At 42.3% G+C, this 20,882-nt stretch overlaps 1 protein-coding gene across 3 annotated transcripts in view; it reads left to right on the forward strand.

Moving 5' to 3' along the window:
- The window catches only part of KIFAP3 (kinesin associated protein 3), a 138,077-nt gene that overhangs the window by 77,303 nt on the left and 39,892 nt on the right, over positions 1-20,882 (forward strand). For all 3 annotated transcript variants that reach the window (XM_084636400.1, XM_084636399.1, XM_084636401.1), the window contains exons 18-19: positions 2,219-2,408; positions 10,499-10,598. In XM_084636400.1, coding sequence (XP_084492526.1) covers positions 2,219-2,408; positions 10,499-10,598 — 290 coding nt within the window. The remainder of the gene's footprint in view (positions 1-2,218; positions 2,409-10,498; positions 10,599-20,882) is intronic.

A 20,882-nucleotide genomic window follows, 5' to 3' on the forward strand; every position in this document is an offset into this window, starting at 1 on the left:
CCTCTAAACCAGCACTATCTCGCAGCTAACTTCAACATCGGTAGACTGTCACTTTTTTGTAATACTCCTGTGTAGCCAGCTTTGGGAATCATAGAATCATAGAATATCACGGTTGGAAGGGACCTCAAGAGGTCATCTAGTCCAACCCCCTGCTCAAAGCAGGACCAATCCCCAATTAAATCATCCCAGCCAGGGCTTTGTCAAGCCTGACCTTAAAAACTTCTAAGGAAGGAGATTCCACCACCTCCCTAGGTAACTCATTCCAGTGTTTCACCACCCTCCTAGTGAAAAAGTTTTTCCTAATATCCAACCTAAATCTCCCCCACTGCAACTTGAGAGCATTACTCCTTGTTCTGTCATCTGCTACCACTGAGAACAGTCTAGAGCCATCCTCTTTGGAACCCCCTTTCAGGTAGTTGAAAGCAGCTATCAAATCCCCCCTCATTCTTCTCTTCTGTAGACTAAACATCCCCAGTTCCCTCAGCCTCTCCTCATAAGTCATGTGTTCCAGTCTCCTAATCATTTTTGTTGCCCTCTGCCGGACTCTTTCCAATTTTTCCACATCCTTGTAGTGTGGGGCCCAAAACTGGACACAGTACTCCAGATGAGGCCTCACCAATGTCGAATAGAGGGGAACGATCACGTCCCTCGATATGCTGGCATATTACTAGTGTGAGGAAATCAAGTTTTATTAGGCTTTTCATTAAATAATCTATAGATGATCACGAATCTTAGCTCAGGATCTGAACACACCAAACTTCAAAAACGTTTTGAACCAGATCCAAATTTAATAGCTGGCCTTCAGTTCCATAGTGGGCTGCTCCTAAACTTCCAAACTTGAAGTTCAGTTCAGGCCTGAACTTTGTATCTTGGACTCATCTTATAGAATCAGTATTGCTGTTTGTTTTTGTTGGACACCCAGTATTAAACATAGAAAGCAGTTGTACAGTGAGGCCACAGATTGCAAATGAGTCTTAAATTATTGGAATAGACTCCGGGGATGCTAAACAGAAAATTGCTTACAAATTAGGGTGTGGCAAAATCTGTGCTGGTAGATTTTATCAAAATGTTTTGAACCTCTATTTGCCTGTTTAATTTTCTAACCCACCAAAGGATGGCTTGTAGTCCTTTTTCTGTTTTATCCTCTGCTTTATAATGTCAACATTTCCAGAATCCTTTCCTGAGTTCAAATGCACATAGCAAAATTCTGTATGCCACTACTAAGGAAGGGAAGGAACTGTTTAGGGTAGTACAGGGAGGTATCATAAACAAAGGTGATAATTAAGAAAAGAAAAATCCAGCTGACTAGATAAGGGAAAATTCCTGCTGGTGAGAGATTCTTTCTGGTAAGGTCTCCTAGACTGTGGTGTAATCTCCCAAGAGAAGTGATGGGAGTCTTGTCGTTTGGGATGTGGGAATGTGGGGGTGAAAGGGCTTGAGGGTACCCCACAGGGAAGAATTCCCAAGTGCTCCTTTCTGGGTCCAAAAGAGTTTTTTTGCATTTGGGTGGTGGCAGCATCTATCCATCCAAGGTCAGAGAGAAGCTGTGACCTTGGGAGTTTTATACAAGCCTGGAGTGGCCAGTATTAATTTTTAAAACCCTTGCGGGCCCCCACCTTCTGCACTTGAAGTACCAGAGTGGGGATCAGCCTTGACAATATGGGACAAGGGCTCCTGCATGTAACTTCTCCATGGCGCAATCAACAAAGTTTTTCTACAGCGGCCCATTTAGTCTTGATAGTCCTTCTTGGTGTGTGGGGAGCCCCTCTTCATGCCTAGGTTCACAAGTTCAGAGTAGGCATTTTTACAATTGTAAAGCTATCTTATAGCACGGGATACAGACATAAAAGTAAGATTAATGCATGCAGCAACGTACAAGCATTTTATAGAGACTAAACACATTCTTACAAGTCTAACACCTATCTTGAACAATAATATATAGGTGAGCTGGTCTGGCTTCCAGCTATACATTTGTCAGTGCTCAGCTGACGCCTACAGACTTGGCAAGAGCTGGCACCTGGGTTGCCAATGTGTCATACGATACTTGCAACATGTTGCTTTATACAGTCAATGCACCATCAAGTTAAACAAAGGACTTCAGTCTCCAAGGCTGTCAAGCTTGTGTCTTTCACTAGCATAAAGTTCACTCACATTTACGTACAAAAACCAAATAGTTTCTCCAGTGCCTGGTTAAAAACCTGCTTGGCATTTTTAACAGGAATATGATGAGGAGTGGGCTAAGAAGATCCAGAGTGAGAAATTCCGATGGCACAACTCTCAGTGGCTAGAAATGGTAGAGAGTCGACAGATGGACGAGAGTGAGCAGTACCTGTATGGGGATGACCGCATTGAGCCCTACATCCATGAAGGGGATATTCTAGAAAGACCTGACCTTTATTACAATTCAGGTAAGATGATAGAATATATTCAGTATCTGTCCACACCTTCTCCTGTTTTAACATATCTGAACATGGGACCAGATTCTCAGCTGATTGGTTGCAGTGTAGCTGTGCTGACTTACACTAGCTGGGGATGGTTATGTTACTTCATGTTATGTTGTAATGTGTGTTGTGTTATTGTGGGACTCTGAACAGCACATTCATGATCTGGCAGATCTTTACAGGAGCGCTTGAAAATGTAGTGGAGAGTAGGAGAAATAGGCTATCTACTTCACACTAGCTTATTCAGCAGGCTCATACATATGTATGTAAAACTGGCCTGATCTTATAGAATCATAGAACTGGAAGGGATCTCGAGGAGTCATCTAGTCCAGTCCGCTGCATGCGTGGCAGGACTAAGTATTATTTAGACCATCCCTGACAGGTGTTTGTCCAACCTGCTCTTAAAAATCCCCAATGATGGAGATTCCACAGCCTCCCTAGGCAATTTATTCCAGTGCTTAATCACTCTGACAGTTAGGAATTTTTTCCTAATGTCCAACCTAAACTACCCTTGCTGCAATTTAAGTCCATTGCTTCTGTCCTATCCTCAGAGGTTAAGAAGAACAATTTTTCTCCCTCCTCCTTGTAACAGCCTTTTACATACTTGAAAACTATCATGTCCCCTCTGTCTTCTCTTCTCCAGATTAAACAAACCCAATTTTTTCATTCTTCCCTCTTAGGTCATGTTTTCTAGACCTTTAATTGTTTTTGTTGCTCTTCTCTGGACTTTCTTCAATTTGTCCACATCTTTCCTGAAATGTGGTGCCCAGAACTGGATGCAGCACTCCAGTTGAGGCTTAATCAGTGTGGAGTAGAGCGGAAGAATTGCTTCTCGTGTCTTGCTTACAGTACTCCTGCTAATACATCCCAGAATGATGATTGCTTTTTTTGCAACAACGTTACACTGTTGACTCATATTTAGCTTGTGATCCACTATGACCCCCAGATCCCTTTCCGCAGTACTCCTTCCTAGGCAGTCATTTCCCATTTTGTACGTGTGTAACTGATTGTTCCTTCCTAAGTGGAGTACTTTGCATTTGTCCTTTTTTAATTTCATCCTATTTACTTCAGACCATTTCTCCAGTTTGTCCAGATCATTTTGAATTTTAATCCTATCTTCCAAAGCATTTGCAACCCCTCCCACCTTGGTATTGTCCGCAAACTTTTTAAGTGTACTCTGTATGTCATTATCTAAATCATTGATGAAGATATTGAACAGAACAGCATCCAGAACCGATCTCTGCGGGGCCACTTGTTATGCCCTTCCAGCATGACTGTGAACCACTGATAACTGCTCTCTGGGAACAATTTTCCAACCAGTTATGCACCCACCTTATAGTAGCTCCATCTAGGTTCTATTTCCCTAGTTTGTTTATGAGAAGATCATGCAAGACAGTATAAAAAGCCTCACTAAAGTCAAGATATATCACATCTACTGCTTCCCTCCTATGCACAAGGCTTGTTACCCGGTTAAAAAAAAGCTATTAGGTTGGTTTGTCACAAATTGTTTTTGACAAATCCATGCTGACTGTTACTTATAACCTTATTATCTTCTAGGTGTTTGCAAATTGATTGCTTAATTATTTGCTCCATTATCTTTATGGGTACAGAAGTAAAGCTGACTGGTCTGTAATTTCCCGGGTTGTCCTTATTTCCGTTTTTATATATAGGCACTATATTTGCCCTTTTCCAGTCTTCCAGAATGTCTCCCATCTTCCATGACTTTTCAAAGGTAATTGCTAATGGCTCAGACGTCTCCTCAGTTAGTTCCTTGAGTATTCTAGGATGCATTTCATCAGGCCCTGGTGATTTGAAGACATCTAACTTGTCTAAGTAATTTTTGACTTGTTCTTTCCCTATTTTAGACTCTGATCCTACTTCATTTTCACAGGCATTCACTATATTAGACATCCGATTGCCACCAACCTTCTTGGTGAAAACCGAAACAAAGAAGTCATTAAGGACCTCTGCCATTTCCACATTTTCTGTTATGCCTCACACCACCTTCTTGTGCCCATAGCTGGTTTTCTTTGCAAATGAAACCAAATAAGTTTTTATCCCTGTTAACCTCCTGGAGCTGTGCAGCTATGGAAGTTGAAGCTGGATTCTGTTTTGCCTTGCGTGTCAGTTAAGATCCAACTGTGACATATTTGTTTCTGAGGGTGATGTAAGACTTAGAAAGAACCCATCTGGATGTGCAGATCCCTGTTTTGCTGGCAGCCAGAAAAATCATCTTTTGACTTCAGGATCTGAAGAAGAGCTCTGTGTAACCTCTAAAGCTTGTTTCCAACAGAAGTTGATCCAATAGAAGATATTACCTCACCCCCTCTCATTTGTCTAATATCCTGTGACCAACACAGCTACAACAACACTGCAAATAACTGATTTGATATAAATGTCCTACACAGAGAATATATCCTAGAGATTCCTGTGGTTTCCTTCTCTCAGTAAAACCTTGCTTAAAAGCTATCTTTTTACATATTCTGGTTTCCATTTTTTATATTTTTTTCCTTAAGAAAAAGTATTTTGTCACTTGAAAATTAGAATGGCTGCAGTCACAAAAAATGATGATGTAAAAGTGGAACCTTCTTACTCTATAGACGTGGTCCCTATGTGTATGCAGTCAGTGGTTTTAAAGAAAAAATAAGTGTTTGCTAATTTTTACTCATATCAGTAATGCCCAGCCAAAAGTTCTGGGAGATGAAATGGACTCTCTTCATCTCTCACATCATTAAAGATTTTGCAGTTGCAATTTAGCTAGAAACACAGGAATTTCCAGACTGGATCTGACCAATCCATCCAGTTCAGTGTGCTCTCTCCAGTGGTGGCTATTGTCAGCTGCTTCAGAAGAAGGTGCAAGACACCCTGCGGAAGACAGTTTTAGAGTAACTTTCCCACAGGAGAAGTTTCTTCCTTAACCCTCTTTAGTTAGAGGCTGGCTAACACCCTGAAGCCTGAAGATTTATATCCCTGAAAAAACTCTTGCAGGGAGGGAAAGCCTGGTTATTCTTACCTTCTATATAAATGTGCAGTCCTTTGCTGCTGATGCATGAGCTTAGTTTGGGTTTCAGATCACAAGAAGAATTTTTAAGAAGGGTAATAATTTAAAAGACAACCCAAAAACCTTTCTGTTGTAAACTGGATACATTTTATCTGAAGTTACTGAGAGAGAATAAATATTGAAGTCCCCAATGCCAGTTTTACAGTTACTTTCAAAGTATGTCAGCACTGTAGTGTGCGGATGTACAGATTTGATTATATATGTTAGCCATAGCAATACTCATGCTTTATAGATTTATTTTTTTCCTTTTTGAACACTTTATCTAATTGCACTGAACCTATATGACAAACTTTTTGAGCAATTCATAGGATGTTACAGGGATCTCTTATTATAGCAATGCTTTTTGCACTTTCTGAAGTGAAAGATATGAAAGCATGCCCGTTGTAATCTTCCCTTTCCAGAGTTTTGCAATAGACCTTTGCTTGTTTCAGCAGACCATTTCTTTTCCCGGTAGTGTGTGTTAGGGACAGTGTGTGACCAGTAACTTTGAATTTCTTGGCTTTCAATAATTCGTGTTACAGACTTAATATTATTTGAACAAAGGTTTTTGTGTTGGAATTGATGTTTGACCGGGGGAGGAAGGGCAGATTTCCAATGATATGTTCTGCAGATGTTTGAAAAGTCTTTTTGGTTTTTTTAAGGTAGAAGAGTAAATGATTATATTCAAAATACAGATTCACTTTTTAGTTTCCTTCTGTCAAGGGCCACTAAGGGTGTGTTCTTGAACTCTGTTAGATTTATATTCTTGAAATGTGGTCAATGTACACACAATATAACTCTGAAAAGACTATGGATTATTATACCAACTGGAATCTTTTTTTGCAGTTATATAGATTTCTGAAGGACTATTTGTTCATAAGTTCAAAAATCAAAACTTCATTCAGTCGGAACCAGCTTATTTATGAAAGTTCAGTATGATACTTTTATGGATGACCTGCTCTCTGATTGGCCGAAGCAAAATACACATCTCTTCTCTCAACCAGTAGGAATTCTGCAAATCACGAATGACATGAGTTGTTATTGTGGTGCTGCATCAACACCATCACATAAAATGACTAAACCTACATTAGAATCTAAAGGGGACTCTAAAGTAACTTTCCATGAGTTCAGTGTTTCCTCAGCTTTGAATATACACATCTTTAATTTATGTCGAATATATGTAACAACAGATATTGATTAACCTGTAATTGCATTCTATGCAACTGACACTGTGTACTTTTATATTCCTACAAATTCATACATTTGTTGTCCATAACTCCAAGCTTTATGGTTTGAATGCTAGTACTGTTGACTGAAGAAACCTTAAGCAGTGTGTGGTTACTTCAGTGTCAAAGTTAAAATGTAATGCTTTTTCCATTGATAAGGATGAAAAAAGTATTTAGATATATAACAATCCTGGTTTTGAGATATAAGTTTGACATAAAAGTTAATGTTTACAATATGAAATTACTTAATTTGCATATTTAAAATTTGAAAATATCTTTAGCGCAAAGATGCTTAGGTTCCATCTTATTTTTTTTGTTTAACAATTCAGATAGAGAGAAAGAGAGACTCAATGTAAGTATTAATACAATTAATTAAATCTGTTTTCCTTTGAAATATTTTACTCTATATAGCACACTTGCCTTTTGCCTGCATCTGAACAATGTGAAAAGACAGGATTATTTATTTGTCAGAATATTTTCTTGTCAGGTTCTATTCTCTCTCATGCTGTACACACATGTATGCAATTAGCTGTACGCTCTTCCACCGCATCTTACACTTCTAAAAATGCTGTCTGATCATGGCTAGCATTTTTCATTTACAATCTGTTACGTTGTCTTCAATCACTTTCCCATACACTATTATCTTCTAAATGAATCTCTGTAGCACCTCATCAAATGTCTCATGGAAATCTAGATGTGTCAGCTCTATTCCTTTTATCATTTGTCACTACATTATCTTAAAAAAAAAAAATCAGGTAAATTTGTAATGCAAAGAGAGATTTGTTTGAATGACTGAATCGTCCTCTTTAAGCCCGTGTCTGTAAGTAACTTTCCATTGCTTCCTGCTTAGGCAACTTTAGTAGCTTTGAAACCACAGAGGTTAAGCTAAGTGGCCTGTGATTCCCTGGATCTTATCTCTTTTACTTTAAAGTGGAATGGCATTTGTTACTTCCTAGTCATTAGGAATCTCTCTGTCATCTGTTAAACTATTAAAGTATCAGTCAGAATGCATCTGTTTCTTCCATGGGTTTTTTTTTTATTGGAATGCTTTCTGATCTGTAAGGCTGGGGACTCACTTTTAAACGCTGCCTCAGACTTTCGTTGTTACTGTATATTTTAATAGAGAGAGCCTTGTTTTCTCTAATAAAGCCTGGCACATCTTACCAGGTAAAGAACTGTGCCCTTTTTATTAACAACTAATGTACCAAGAGTGTAAGAATAGCAATAATGATAAACAGTGCTTTCATTTTAACTGAAATAAATCTGGAGTGGTGGACTGACTCTGGATTTACACTGTGCAGCTTTTTCTTATCGGCTGTGGAGCTTGCCAAACCTATTGTAGCAGCCTCATCAGCCAGATTTAGAGACCTCAGACCACCATCCCATCTGGTCAGAGGGCAGTCGTCAGTGATGTGTGACACTGTCTTTGGCCATCGCCACATGTGGGATCCTCTTGTTGGCCCCAGGTATGAAGGCTCACATTGGGCCTGTCCCATTCTAAATTGATTCAGAAGGACCCATGAATGGCATGGCAGGTCAAAGCCAGGAACACGCCTGGTTGGTTCAGTTATAAGAGATTGGTCTGCAGTTGACTTCAGAAACCATTCTTCACACCACATTGACATTGCAGAGAAATCTGGGCAGGGTAGGTGGGCCCACAGTGGGTACTTCGACAACAAGCACGTTCTTGGGTCATCAAAACAGTCTGTGTATAGCGGTATGCTCGGGTTTGCCCTGATCTTCTGGCTGTAACATCCTCATGGCAGATGCATGGAGGAGTGATGTTACTTAACATAGGAAACCATGGCACTGGTGTGGGTTGAATCATCCCAGTTGCGATGCACTGTGGTTGAGTGTAGTTGTGTGTCAGCTAACTTGACATGGGCTGACTGGGGTCAGACCAGAACAAAGTATTCTGCTGCAGAGTAACACAGGGCTAAACTGAATGATCGGAGAGTTTGAAAGTTTGTTCCCCATGAAGTGGCACCCAGGGTGTTTTAGAATGTTGTGTCGTCACCTTAGCTGCAGTTTACCTCAGATGGCTGAGATATGTGAGAGATCTATCTAGGGTTTCTTTGAGGTAGATTGGGTGGAATTCATGTTTCAGGTGATGTCAGTCAAGAGAGATATTCAGTTCTTGGTCTGCTCTGGCATTGTGAAGATGGAACACACTCATAAATGCCTTGGTCACACTGACTACAGTATTTGGCCAACTTAATCAAATCAGAGTTTAGGACATCTTCAAGTTCTAGGAATAACCTTGCTTGGACGCCCAAGCAAATGTCATCTGCATATGTGAACATGCAGGACTGGGTGAGCAGAAGGATATTTGTGAACAGGTTGAAAAGCATTGGTGCCAGTACAGAGCCTTGTGGTAGATTGTTGGTTTCTTTTCCACATGCTAACTCTGTCTCCCATGTGGAAACATCTGTTGCAGAAAAGATCAACAATGTTGACTACCCATGCTGGGAGTGCTCTTGACAATTTGTCTAAGAGCCATGTGTTCCACGTCATGTCATATGCTGCTGTCAGATCCAGAAATATGGCTCCTGTCTTCAGGTTTTTCTGGAAACAATTTTTGCTCAGTGTTGTCAAAGCAGCACTTGATCGCAGGTGCTCCAGCCTCTCCAACTCTGTTTGCTCCATGCTGAATATTGACTCCGTTTCTGGGGAAGGATGAGATGCTTCAGAACTTTGAATGGCATAGACAATGGAGATATCAGTCAATCACTTGCAACATTATGTGGGCTTTCCCCTGGTTTCAGGAGAGCAATGATTTTTAATATTCCCCATGTCTTTGAAAGTCGCTTTTCGTTGACCACACAGGTGAAGAACTGTGCCCGCCACTGGTGAGCACAAACCTTGAAGTGCTTCAAGAACTCTGGTAAAATATTGTCATAGCCAGAGCAGTGCTGCTCTTAATATCACTCAGAATTTTGTCTAACTTGGTGGCTGTGAATGGCTGTATTGCTAAGTGGCATTTCTCTGATGGAACTGACACCATTTGTCATTCTCATTTGGGGATTTTGACACATTCAACAGCTGGTGTAACTGAGAGTAAATTTCCATAATTTCCTGCTCTCTTCTGTAAACCAGGTAAGGCTGTGATTCCTTTAAGGCGTCGTAGTGACTTTATAAACACATGCACCTACTTTTACCAGTGGTGAATGTAAAAGGAACAAAGTAATATTACTCTTAGCTAAGGAACTGTCCATTTCCTAGAGTTCCCCAGGAGCCTGTCATATGAAAATTATTTTTTATTTAGGCTAGTCTTATGAGGCATTAAACTACTGGGAAGGTGGGGGAAATCAAGTCATGAAGTTGCCTCCAGGAACAGCCTCAAAAAGAGGGTGGGGGCTAGTGGTTGAAGAATCAAGCCATAGGTTGCCTCATCATTTTTATTCCACTGACCTGGAAGTTGGTGTTTGGCTCTTTATTTACTTCTTCTCTGGTCCCAGTGCTGTGACGGAATGGGCAGGATTGGACCTTGTACATCTCTTCCAGTCCTGCTGGCAAAAGTGTGAGGGATACAGCTCTGAGCTGTGGCCCATCACAGGAGCTGTGAATTGGGCTGTGAGTGGTGAAGTCTGCTTCAGGCCCCGGTGAGTCTCTTGTCTTATTGAGCCAGGAGCTGGCCTTGTTTCTTGCAGCTTGTCTTTGATCCCTAAACTGACACAGATTGCTGACTGGAGCGTGCCTGGGATAAAGCAGCACTTGCTGTGTGGCCTGCTTTTCTGGCACCCCCAACAAGCCACTGTCTCTCAACCTCTATATTTCTTGTCTCTTCATAGATGGCCTGATCGCCCCTGATGGAGCAGTGAGTCCAGATTTCTTCAGTGATTATCATCTCCAAAATGGAGACTTAGTTGGGCAACATCCCTTCTCCAGCAGGTAAAGCTCTTATTGGAAAGAATTTATGTAATCAGAAAATTACTAATTCAGGTTTCTTTTTAATGCTTGATTTACATTATTTCAACTTGAGTAACTTTTTTTCCTTTCCAAAACATAAGCTTTAATAGGGTTACATTTTAAAACATACTTGGGGCAATGATTTACATCGAGAAAGCAGGTTTATAGAAATCATAGATCAAAACTTCATGGTGTTCTGTCACACTGGAGGATCCAGTTTTCCTTTTGACTTATACATTTCTTTAATACATTAATGTATGCATAGTATTTCCTGATAGCTTTCCAAAGGCAATAAAAATGGAATAGAAAACTAGAGCGCACAACTCATTACATGTTATGACAATTATTCAAACACTATTCAGGCATCATTGTTTGGAAATGTCTAAGGAGACGCTAGGGATTTGATTAACTAGCAGAATTGTTTCCAGTATTCTTAAGCTGTTAAAAATAAGTTTCTCAGCTGTCAGGATTGTTTCCTGATTTTACTCAATCTTCCCAGCTAACACTCAGCTTGATTACTGATGTCATATGCTTTGAAAATCTTGTGGATGGGTGAAAGATGTCTGTCTTTTGGCTCGACTTGTAGATTCCTGGAGCTGTTGGAGACATTTGTCTGAATTGCCCTTCTATTCTGACCTTTTCTCCCTTGTCATCTTAGCAAGCTGTTCCAATTTGGATCTCTGGACTGACTTTGTTCACAAGGTCAAATAAGAAAACTCCCATTTCAGAGAAGAAGATCCTTCCTTGTTCTTCATGGCATCTGTAGGGTTTAGGAAAGTCTTTATTTTATGTCAGGTTTCAGAGTAACAGCCGTGTTAGTCTGTATTCGCAAAAAGAAAAGGAGTACTTGTGGCACCTTAGTGGTCACTTTGGATAAGCTATTACCAGCAGGAGAGTGAGTTTGTGTGTGTGGTTTTTGGAAGGGGGTGGGGGGGGGTGAGAAAACCTGGATTTGTGCTGGAAATGGCCCACCTTGATTATCATACACATTTTAAAGAGAGTGGTCAGTTTGGATGGGCTATTACCAGCAGGAGAGTGACTTTGTGTGTGTGTGTGGGGGGGGGGGGTGAGAAAACCTGGATTTGTGCTGGAAGTGGCCCAACTTGATGATCACTTTAGAAAGCTATTACCAGCAGGAGAGTGGGGTGGGAGGAGGTATTGTTTCATGGTCTCTGTGTATATAATGTCTTCTGCAGTTTCCACAGTATGCATCTGATGAAGTGAGCTGTAGCTCACGAAAGCTCATGCTCAAATAAATTGGTTAGTCTCTAAGGTGCCACAAGGACTCCTTTTATTTTATGTGACATGTATGCCAAATTATGACAGATAGGCATGTGTGATAATACACTCCAATAGAAGGATGTACTTCGTTCACAGTATGGTAATCCTGTGGAATTCACTTCTACAAGAAGTTATGGAGACATGCTTCCACCCTTTCTTGACTTTTATTTTTTTCTTCCCCCAATAATTAATAACTTTAGTATCTTTATGTAAAGTCTGAACAAATCCCAACATGTAGGGCAGTGGTGTAATCTGTTTTGGGAAATTCTGTGATTACTACCTAAAATCCAACAGTTGAGTTGGACTAGGTAATTGCTCTCCTTTCCCGAGGAGAACCTCTTAGAAAGCATGCAGGTTTTTTCCCCTTTATACACCTTCCTATCTGAAACCTCACCTGCATGTCTATTTGACATTGCTCTTTAAGGAGCACTCCAGTTCAGTGCTAGCCCCTTCTGCTTCCTTGCAGCTTGACTGGGGGAGGGATTCTTGCCACAGAAATGCCAGCAAGCCCAGCACACACAAGGGTTGACAATTAAATGACTTCCCAAGCTTGACTCTGCTAAGACTGGTTTCAGAGTAGCAGCCGTGTTAGTCTGTATTCGCAAAAAGAAAAGGAGTACTTGTGGCACCTTAGAGACTAACCAATTTATTTGAGCATAAGCTTTCGTGAGCTATAGCTCACTTCATCGGATGTAGCTCACGAAAGCTCATGCTCAAATAAATTGGTTAGTCTCTAAGGTGCCACAAGTACTCCTTTTCTTTCTGCTAAGACTGTTTTGCAAAATCTTTCTTACGTAGTGGTGACTTTTTTACTATATATTTTTTTAAAAGTGAAAGCACTTGTGATACAGTTGTGATTTATTTATTTATTTTAAAATGTGTATGTCTATTAAAGCCCATGAGTGATGGAGAAACTGAAGAAAAGGGAAGCCAGGTGCAACCTCTGGAGTCCTAGGGTATTTCCATACCACAATCAGGGGGCATGATTGCATGCAGCACATGTAGACGTCTATACCTGACTTGCTTTAATATGGCTAACTTGGGTACTGGTTGCAGTGAAGCTGTAGTACCATGGACAAGCCCACCTGGAATCCTGGGTAATTATTTGGGCAGCTATCCTGCACAGAAGCATGTGCTGCTGCTGCTTCACTGCTGTGACAACCAAGCTAGCTAGATTAAAGCTTTTGGATGTGCTACACGAGTTGAAATCACATCTCTGATTGGAGGGTAGGCATACTCATGGAGTGTGGCTCACAGCCATTCTCAACTTTAATATGGAGATCTGGCCCATGCAAATGACAGGGTGCAGTTATCAATCTTGATGAGCCAAGATCTAGATGGAATGTCATTAGAGAGAGAGAGAGAGACTATCCCCAATGTCTGCACGTTCCTATTAAAGATGAAGATGGCTGCGGTCTGCTTTGTTTTTGGGAAACTAAGAATAGCCCCATCAAGATCTTGTCACTTTGCCAATGAAGCCCTTGGTTGGGAAAAGTCTGGGCATCCTTGAGCTACATTAGATTGCTGAACCTTGCATTTCAAACTTCTGTTGAAATGTATGTTTTTAAGGCTTTGAATCTGGTCTCCTTCCAGCAAATGAATGGCAAAATTACATCAAATATATTTTAAAAATAAAACGTATTTGTAGAACGTCCTTGTTCATAACCACAACGCATTAAAGTCGGGGACCCATTTAAATGAAAAGAATAAATACAAATTACAAATCTTGGTAACAGCTCTTTGTGCAGGGCACAGGCAAATACATTCTGATTTCTAATTAAAATTCTGTTTCTGAGAGTGCTTTTCAATATGATTGTCCCTGGAGTTATCTGCCGTATAAGGAGACAACCTAATTGGAAACAGCATGTACTGTTACAAATGTTCTGTCCCATTTACAATACAGAGGGTCAGAATTGTTTGTTAGAATGGAGGCAGGCAGTCGGACAGAGAATCCTAGTTTTCAGACATGTCATTATCGTTTTGAACTTCTTGGCACCAAGAGCCAGGATTTCCTGATGCTTAGAGCTAATGTAAAATGGTTTAGTGCTCCGAGGCATGAGCAACAGAATTGCCAGTCCCATGAGTTTGGAGATTTCAGCCTCCCCAAATTTTAACTGGTGTTGGAAGGTAAAGCCATATTTGCTATAGAGCCTAATTAAAAATAATAGCAGCTAGTCAGGGTTCTTTTCATGTATTATATAGTGTACATTTCATCCATACCATAACATAATTCTGGAGTATTTTTATGCTTTCATTTTAAAGCTAACAAGAACCTTATGTTAAGAATTTGGAGGGGGGAGAAACCAGTTCCAGCTTTTAATAAACCAGTTTCTTGTTATAAAAATGATTCATTTTTCTACTAATTATTGGATAGTTTTCATAAACTAGTTTAGTTACTGGGAGAAGGAATGGCCAGCTGCTGAAATGATACATATTTACATGTGCTTTGAGTCTGTTTGTATGAAACATATTTTTATTTGTTGTGCTTTCTGACTGGTTTAGATGTTCTGGAATGAATAGGAAGAGTTCAATTCACTTGATGATGGGGGGTGCTGTGGGAAGGGTCCAGATCTATCCAATTAAGACCATCCTGTAAAATCTGAGGCAAGTGATAACATTAAGCTGAAACTGAGTCAATACCATTGGCTGTGAAGAATCCACATTTTCCTTCTCCTTTCTATAGCAATATCGCGGAGACTCCTAAAACTCTACATGTCCTATTGCCATGAGGCTATTTCCTACAATTACAGCATGCTGTACAAAAGCGTACAGGACATAAAGACAAAGTCCTTGCCTCAAGGAATTTATAATCTACGTAAACCATACAAATCAGATACAAAGGGTTCATTTTCCCATGACTTTGCACCTCTAATGAGCGCTTGCGTGCATGATAACAGGCCCAATTGGTATCAGTGCCCACGGTGTAATTGTAAAAGAAGGCCCTAATAGGGCTTAAGTGAGTTGTGGTAGCCAACAGTTACACCTGGCCTGAGGGATTTGGTGACGACATGGCCAAAGAAATGGGCCCACCATGAAATGTCCAAAAGGGCACAGCTGGGCTCAAGCTGTCACCTCTGCACCAAAAGTTTCCAGCATAAGCTGTATCTGATAACTGCACGAGATGACCCAACCTACACCAGCTGCACCAGAGGCAAAGAGGCATTCATCTGACAAACAGTTTGAGGTTGCAGCACACTCCAGCTGAGGGTCAAGGGCAACCTCTGCCTCTTGAGTATCATCAATAAATTTTCATCAGTACTGCATGAGAAAACACAAGAGGAAACTTGTTAGTCAAAGCAGGGCCCAATGCTGTAGCCACATAGGATGAGCGCAGCCAAACAAATAGCCACTATAAAACAACTGACTTCCTCTCAGTACTCAACTACTGTGGTCTGGGCTCTGTTCCAGTAGACACTGGGGCTGCAGACCTACAGCTGCTGAGGTTCACTTATTCAAATAGGTCAGTTATTGAGCCAAGAGCTTAACTGGAATCCAAACTGGATTAGATACTTATAGGCACCTGGCCTGTGTGTCCTAAAGCATAGGACAGGCATGTCTCATTCTAATGTAAATCCAAGAAATAAATATGAATAAGGACAGCCACAGATCCATTAGATTGGATGTAAAATGTTAAGGGCATAAATTGTCTGTCATGGGGTTTCTTGTGCTTTCTTCTAAAGCATCTGATACTGACCACTGTCAGAGACAGGAATACTGGGCTAGACAGATCAATTCCTATGTCAGAGTATAAAACTCCTTGAAGGGACACTGTAAATGCTCCTAGGCTAAAATTGGATCACCACCTCCGCTGTATTTTGGGTTGGTCACCTGCTGCCCTCTCTGTCCGTCTCCCCATCCAGAAGCTTTGGCAAGCAGAATCTTTGTCAATTTCAGTGCCTGTCTGGTTGGAGGAGACCGTGTCAGGACAGCACAGCATCTATTCACTTGTGTCACCATTGTAAACGAACTCTCATTACACGTTAACATGTGGCAGGTCACCCAACTAAGAAGTTGGCATTTTAGCAATGTGACAGCCCTGATTTTAGGGACCCAATACATTTTGGAAGAGCAGCCCAGAACTAAAGATGGTACGTTTCAGGTAAGTTAGTTTGTGAGCTTAACATCCAGTTGAAAGACCTGTGTTTTCATAGTCATTGAGGTGAAGGCTAGAAGGGACCACCAGTTCATCTGACCTCCTGCATACCACAGGCCACTAGCGCCACCCCCACACCAAGCCAACAACCAGAATTGAATCTAAGGCCAGGTCGACACTACCGTGGTAAATCGATCTAAGCTACACTACTCCAGTTATGTGAATAACGTAACTGAAGTCAACGTAGTGAGATCCACTTATCGCGGTGTCGACCAGGAGACACTCTGCCACCGACTTAACTTACACTTCTCGGGGAGGTGGAGTACAGAAATGAATGGGAGAGCACTTTCCCACTGATTTAGCACCTCTTCACTAGACCCACTAAATCGATGCTGCTGCATCAATTGCAGCAGCGCCAATTTAGCTCCGTAGTGAAGATGTGCCCTAAGTGTTACACTCCTCAGGATACTAAAGTATGGTGAGCCACAGGCAGAGAACAGGAGGAGCTGAGGTGCACCAAAGACAGAGGCCCCTGAAATGGCAGGGACTTACCCAGATATACAAGCTTTTTAATGGAACTATGTCCTTGTGCGTGGTGCATATTTTTAAGGAATATTTTTAATATAACACAATAAAACAGTGACAAACCTAGAGATGCTGCATGCACATTTTCCTCCAAGCTTTGCTGCGCCAGAATGCAAACAGATCTCGGGGATATATTTTCCATTCAACTGAAAATATATGGCTGAAGGAGGTTGTTTTAACAGCTTGTATCCAGGTTTTTTTCATTTGCTATGAATAGATTTTTTTCCTCTTGAAGTGCTGGTCCCTATTGTATTCCACTATGGGTTACCCATGCGCACTGTGTGTGTGGAGCCAGAGAATTTGGAAGTAGTATCCGTTGGTCTGTGCATACGCCCTGGCTCACCTTGTGTGTCTGACCGAGAGGAAAAAGGGTAGGGTGCACTGACCGCCTCCTCAGTTACTTCTGACCGCTGCATGGCTCAGGTCGGAACCTCTCTGTGTCTGTAGCTTTGGCTTCATCCCTTAAGATAAGATTTAGCTTCCTAAATAGTTTTTAGTATCTTGTACAGCTTATAGTTATAGTATTTTTCATAGATTTTAGTGTTAGAGGGGAAAGTGTTCCCCCAAAATATTAATCTATTTTGTACGGGCACTGGACTATGCCCAGGACTCCAGGCTTCAAACTTGTACTTCCTGCCTTCAGTGCTTCTCGGTCAGTGATGACTACCAGCGCTGCCTGTACTGCCTCAGGGAAGCTCACATTGCAGCAAGGTGAGGTATCTGCTGCTTGTTCCCCAGCTGTACCTGAGAAGGGTGGGAACTCGGACTTCGAAAACACCTCATGGAAAAGGCCATGAGGCCTCAATCGGACCCGGCCAGGGAACCCACTCCCTTCTTCCCCCCCCCCCCCCAATACATTGGCCTGATTCAGCAAGGAGTTAGCCTCCTGCTGCTAAGTCCAACACTGGTGCCAGAGAATCTACCCCCATAAATCCACTGCAGGGTCTTCTCGGGAACCCAGGAAGCACTCTCATAGAGGTAAGGTTTCCTTGAAATCCACTTCAAAGAAGTCTGATTCGGCTCTGAGCAAGCCCAGCACCTCAGCCCAAGAAGACTTAGGATATCTTAGTCCAAGAAGCTTGACAAGAAAGCCCATATAAACATCAGGCTCCATCAGTGCTGGAACACAACCTATTGGTACTGTCTTCATCGACACCTCCCAAACCTTGGGATCTGTTGGCACTGATGAAGATGGTTCAACACCTACCTGCAGCACCATCTTCAACAGCACCCTCTCAGGCGCCGATGGTTTGGGTGGAGACATCCCCTCTCACAGCAGTGAGAACTGGGTTCCATGCCATTCCACAGGACATCTTTGCACTCCCGGATCTGAAATCCCCTCGATCGGGTCCATTCCTTTCCAGAGATGTCATAGCACCACCTGGGAATTGATCGCTCAGAGAGGTTTATCGCCTTTTCCTTCCTTGAAATACAACTTCCTTTCAGCGTCACCGATGGTACCGCCTCTGGAACAGGAATCAACTTTCTCTTCATTGAAAGACTCTGAACCACCCTACATGTCCTCTGCCATCAAAAAGACTTACATCAGCTTGGGACCAACCTCTGCATTGAGCTTGGAGCTGCTGGCACCCCATGTCTCCCTTTAGACACTTCCTACTGGCCACATTCATAGACTTTAAGGTCAGAAGGGAGCATTATGATAGTCTAGTCTGATCTGTACAACACAGGCCACAGAATCTCACCCACCCACTCCTGTAACAAACCCCTAACCTATGTCTGAGCTATTGAAGTCCTCAAATCATGGTTTAAAGACTTCAAGGTGCAGAGAATCCGCTAGCAAGTGACTCGTGCCACACGCTGCAGAGGGAAGCGAAAAACCCCCAGGGCCTCTGCCAATCTGCCCTGGAGGAAAATTCCTTCCCTACCCTAAATATGGCGATCAGCTAAACCCTGGGCATGTGGGCAAGACTCACCAGCCAGACACCCAGGAAAGAATTCTCTGTAGTAACTCAGATTCCACCCAATCTAACATCCCAGATGTTAAGAGCCCTGGGACCAATACTCCCCTGCAGAGTTGATCAGGTCTGCTAGAGAGTCACTCCTTGCATCCCATAGGAGGCAGCACTCAGGATCCTTCAGAGGAGGAAAAGCAATCAATATGCACCGGATCTGGCAGTTCTGACGGAACCAACACGACTGCCATCTTCGTCTTTGGACAAAGTGGTAATCCCTATGTCTCCTTCCCCTCTGATGAATTCAGGGAGTTCCAGGATCATCTTTGTAGAGTTACTGGTGAACTACATATTCCTCTTGAAGAGGTTCAGGAATCCTAGCACAAACTCCTTGACATCCTCCACCCATCTGGATCCAACAAAATAACACTTCCTGTTAATGAAACTATAATGGAGCCAGCTAGGACTATTTGTCACACCCCCGTCACCTGCGGTTTCATGCTCAAGAAGTTGGAAAGACGCTATTATGTGCCAGCCAAAGGGACTGAATTTTTTTTCTTCTCTCTCCCCGGACTCTTTGGTAGTCCAAGCAGCTTCCAAAAGGGCTAGACAGCAACACTCCCAATCTACTCCTAAGGACAAAGAGTGTAAGCGCCTAGCCTTATGGGGAGAAAGGTCTTCTTGGATCTAGACTCCAGTTCAGGACAGAATCATAGGACTGGAAGGGACCTCGAGCAGTCATCTAGTCCAGTCCCCTGAACTCATGGCAGGACTAAGTATTATCTAGACCATCCCTGACAGGTGTTGACCTGCTAATAGCCAATTACCAGGCACTAATATCCAGGTATGACTTTGTGAACTACTCCAAGTTTATAGAGTTCACTAATAGTCTGCCACAACAGGACAAAGCTTGTTTCCAGTTGAGAGATGAGGGCAAACTAATAGCAAAGACTGCTCTCCAATCCACAGTTGATGCTGCTGACACTTCGTCTAGAGCCATGGCTACTGCTATTGTTATATGCAGCATGTCAGGGCTCCCTAGAGAGACCCAGAACACTATGGAGGTCCTCTCCTTTGATGAATCACAGTTATTCAGTCAGAAGATGGACAATTCCCTCCATACTCTCAAGCTACCCTTTGCGCTCTGGGGATATATACACCTGTCCCCATGAGGAAGTTCCTTTGATAATTGCCTAGACCTAGACCCACGGCTCAACAATTTTTTCATTAGAGGCCCTACGAACCATCACACACAAGGCAGAAGATTCAAAGGACCCACTTCCCTGCACCTTCAGCGATAGGCTTGGCATCCTAATCTCAACCCTCGGTGAGGCACTATTTTTGATGGGACCTTGAGAGCTGAAAGCCACTAAATCCAACATTGCCCAATCTTCAAATGCCATTTGGAGGTCATCTAGCATTCTTTCTCAGCACCTGGAGTGCAATAAGAATAGACTAGTGGGTGCTGAATATCATCCATTCTGATCTCATACAATTGAGTTTGCATCCATATCTCTTCCACAAGCCTCTTCCCCTTTGGGGATCACTCTCACAAGACAATTCTCAAGCAAGAGGTGGACTCCCTATTATAGCAAAGAGCGATAGAACAAGCCCCCTTCCCCCCCAATACTAAGTGAGCAGCTTTTCCTTGACATATTTCCTTATACCCAAAAAGAAGGACAGAGGGAGACCAGTTCTCAACCTCCACCACCTCAACCACTTCATTCACAAATTCAAGTTTCATATGGTCACAATGGCCTCTATAATGCCATCTCTAGAAAAGGACATGTAGTTAACAGCTCTGGATACTTTCATGTAGATATTCATCCTGCTCACAGATGCCTCGTCAGATGCATGGTGGGCTCCAATAATTTTCAGTACAGAATGCTCCCTTTCGGCATGACAACCACCTCCAGAGTCTTCACCAAAGTGTTCTCAGTAGTGGCAACTCATGTCAGACACCTCAATCTCATTGTATTCCCATGTCTTGACAACTGGCTCCTTGTTGCTAAGTCATGCCAGAAGGCCCATGCATCAACTCTAATGATGCTACACCACCTCTCTTCCCTGAGCGGGTCAGTCTAAATGCCAAAAAATCTGTTCTCGCTTCCACAGTCTCTGGACTTCATCAGCACCACCCTGGATTTGGTCACTGCAGGGGTATACGTGCCCACAGACAGATTTCAGACCATGAACGATATTATAGCCCAGATCACAAACAGCCCTCGAGTACCAGTCAAGACATGCCTCTCTCTCCTAGGTCATATGACCTCATGCACTCATGTCACTCCATTTGCAAGACTCCACCGTCATTGCCTTCAAGCGTGGCTTCAGTCGTTATACTCTCCAGACCACCACCCAATGAACTTCATTGTAACAATTTCTGCCAAGGTG

The sequence above is a fragment of the Lepidochelys olivacea genome (genome assembly GCF_965140295.1).
Source record: "Lepidochelys olivacea isolate rLepOli2 genome assembly, chromosome: 8".
NCBI classification, from domain to species: domain Eukaryota; kingdom Metazoa; phylum Chordata; order Testudines; family Cheloniidae; genus Lepidochelys; species Lepidochelys olivacea.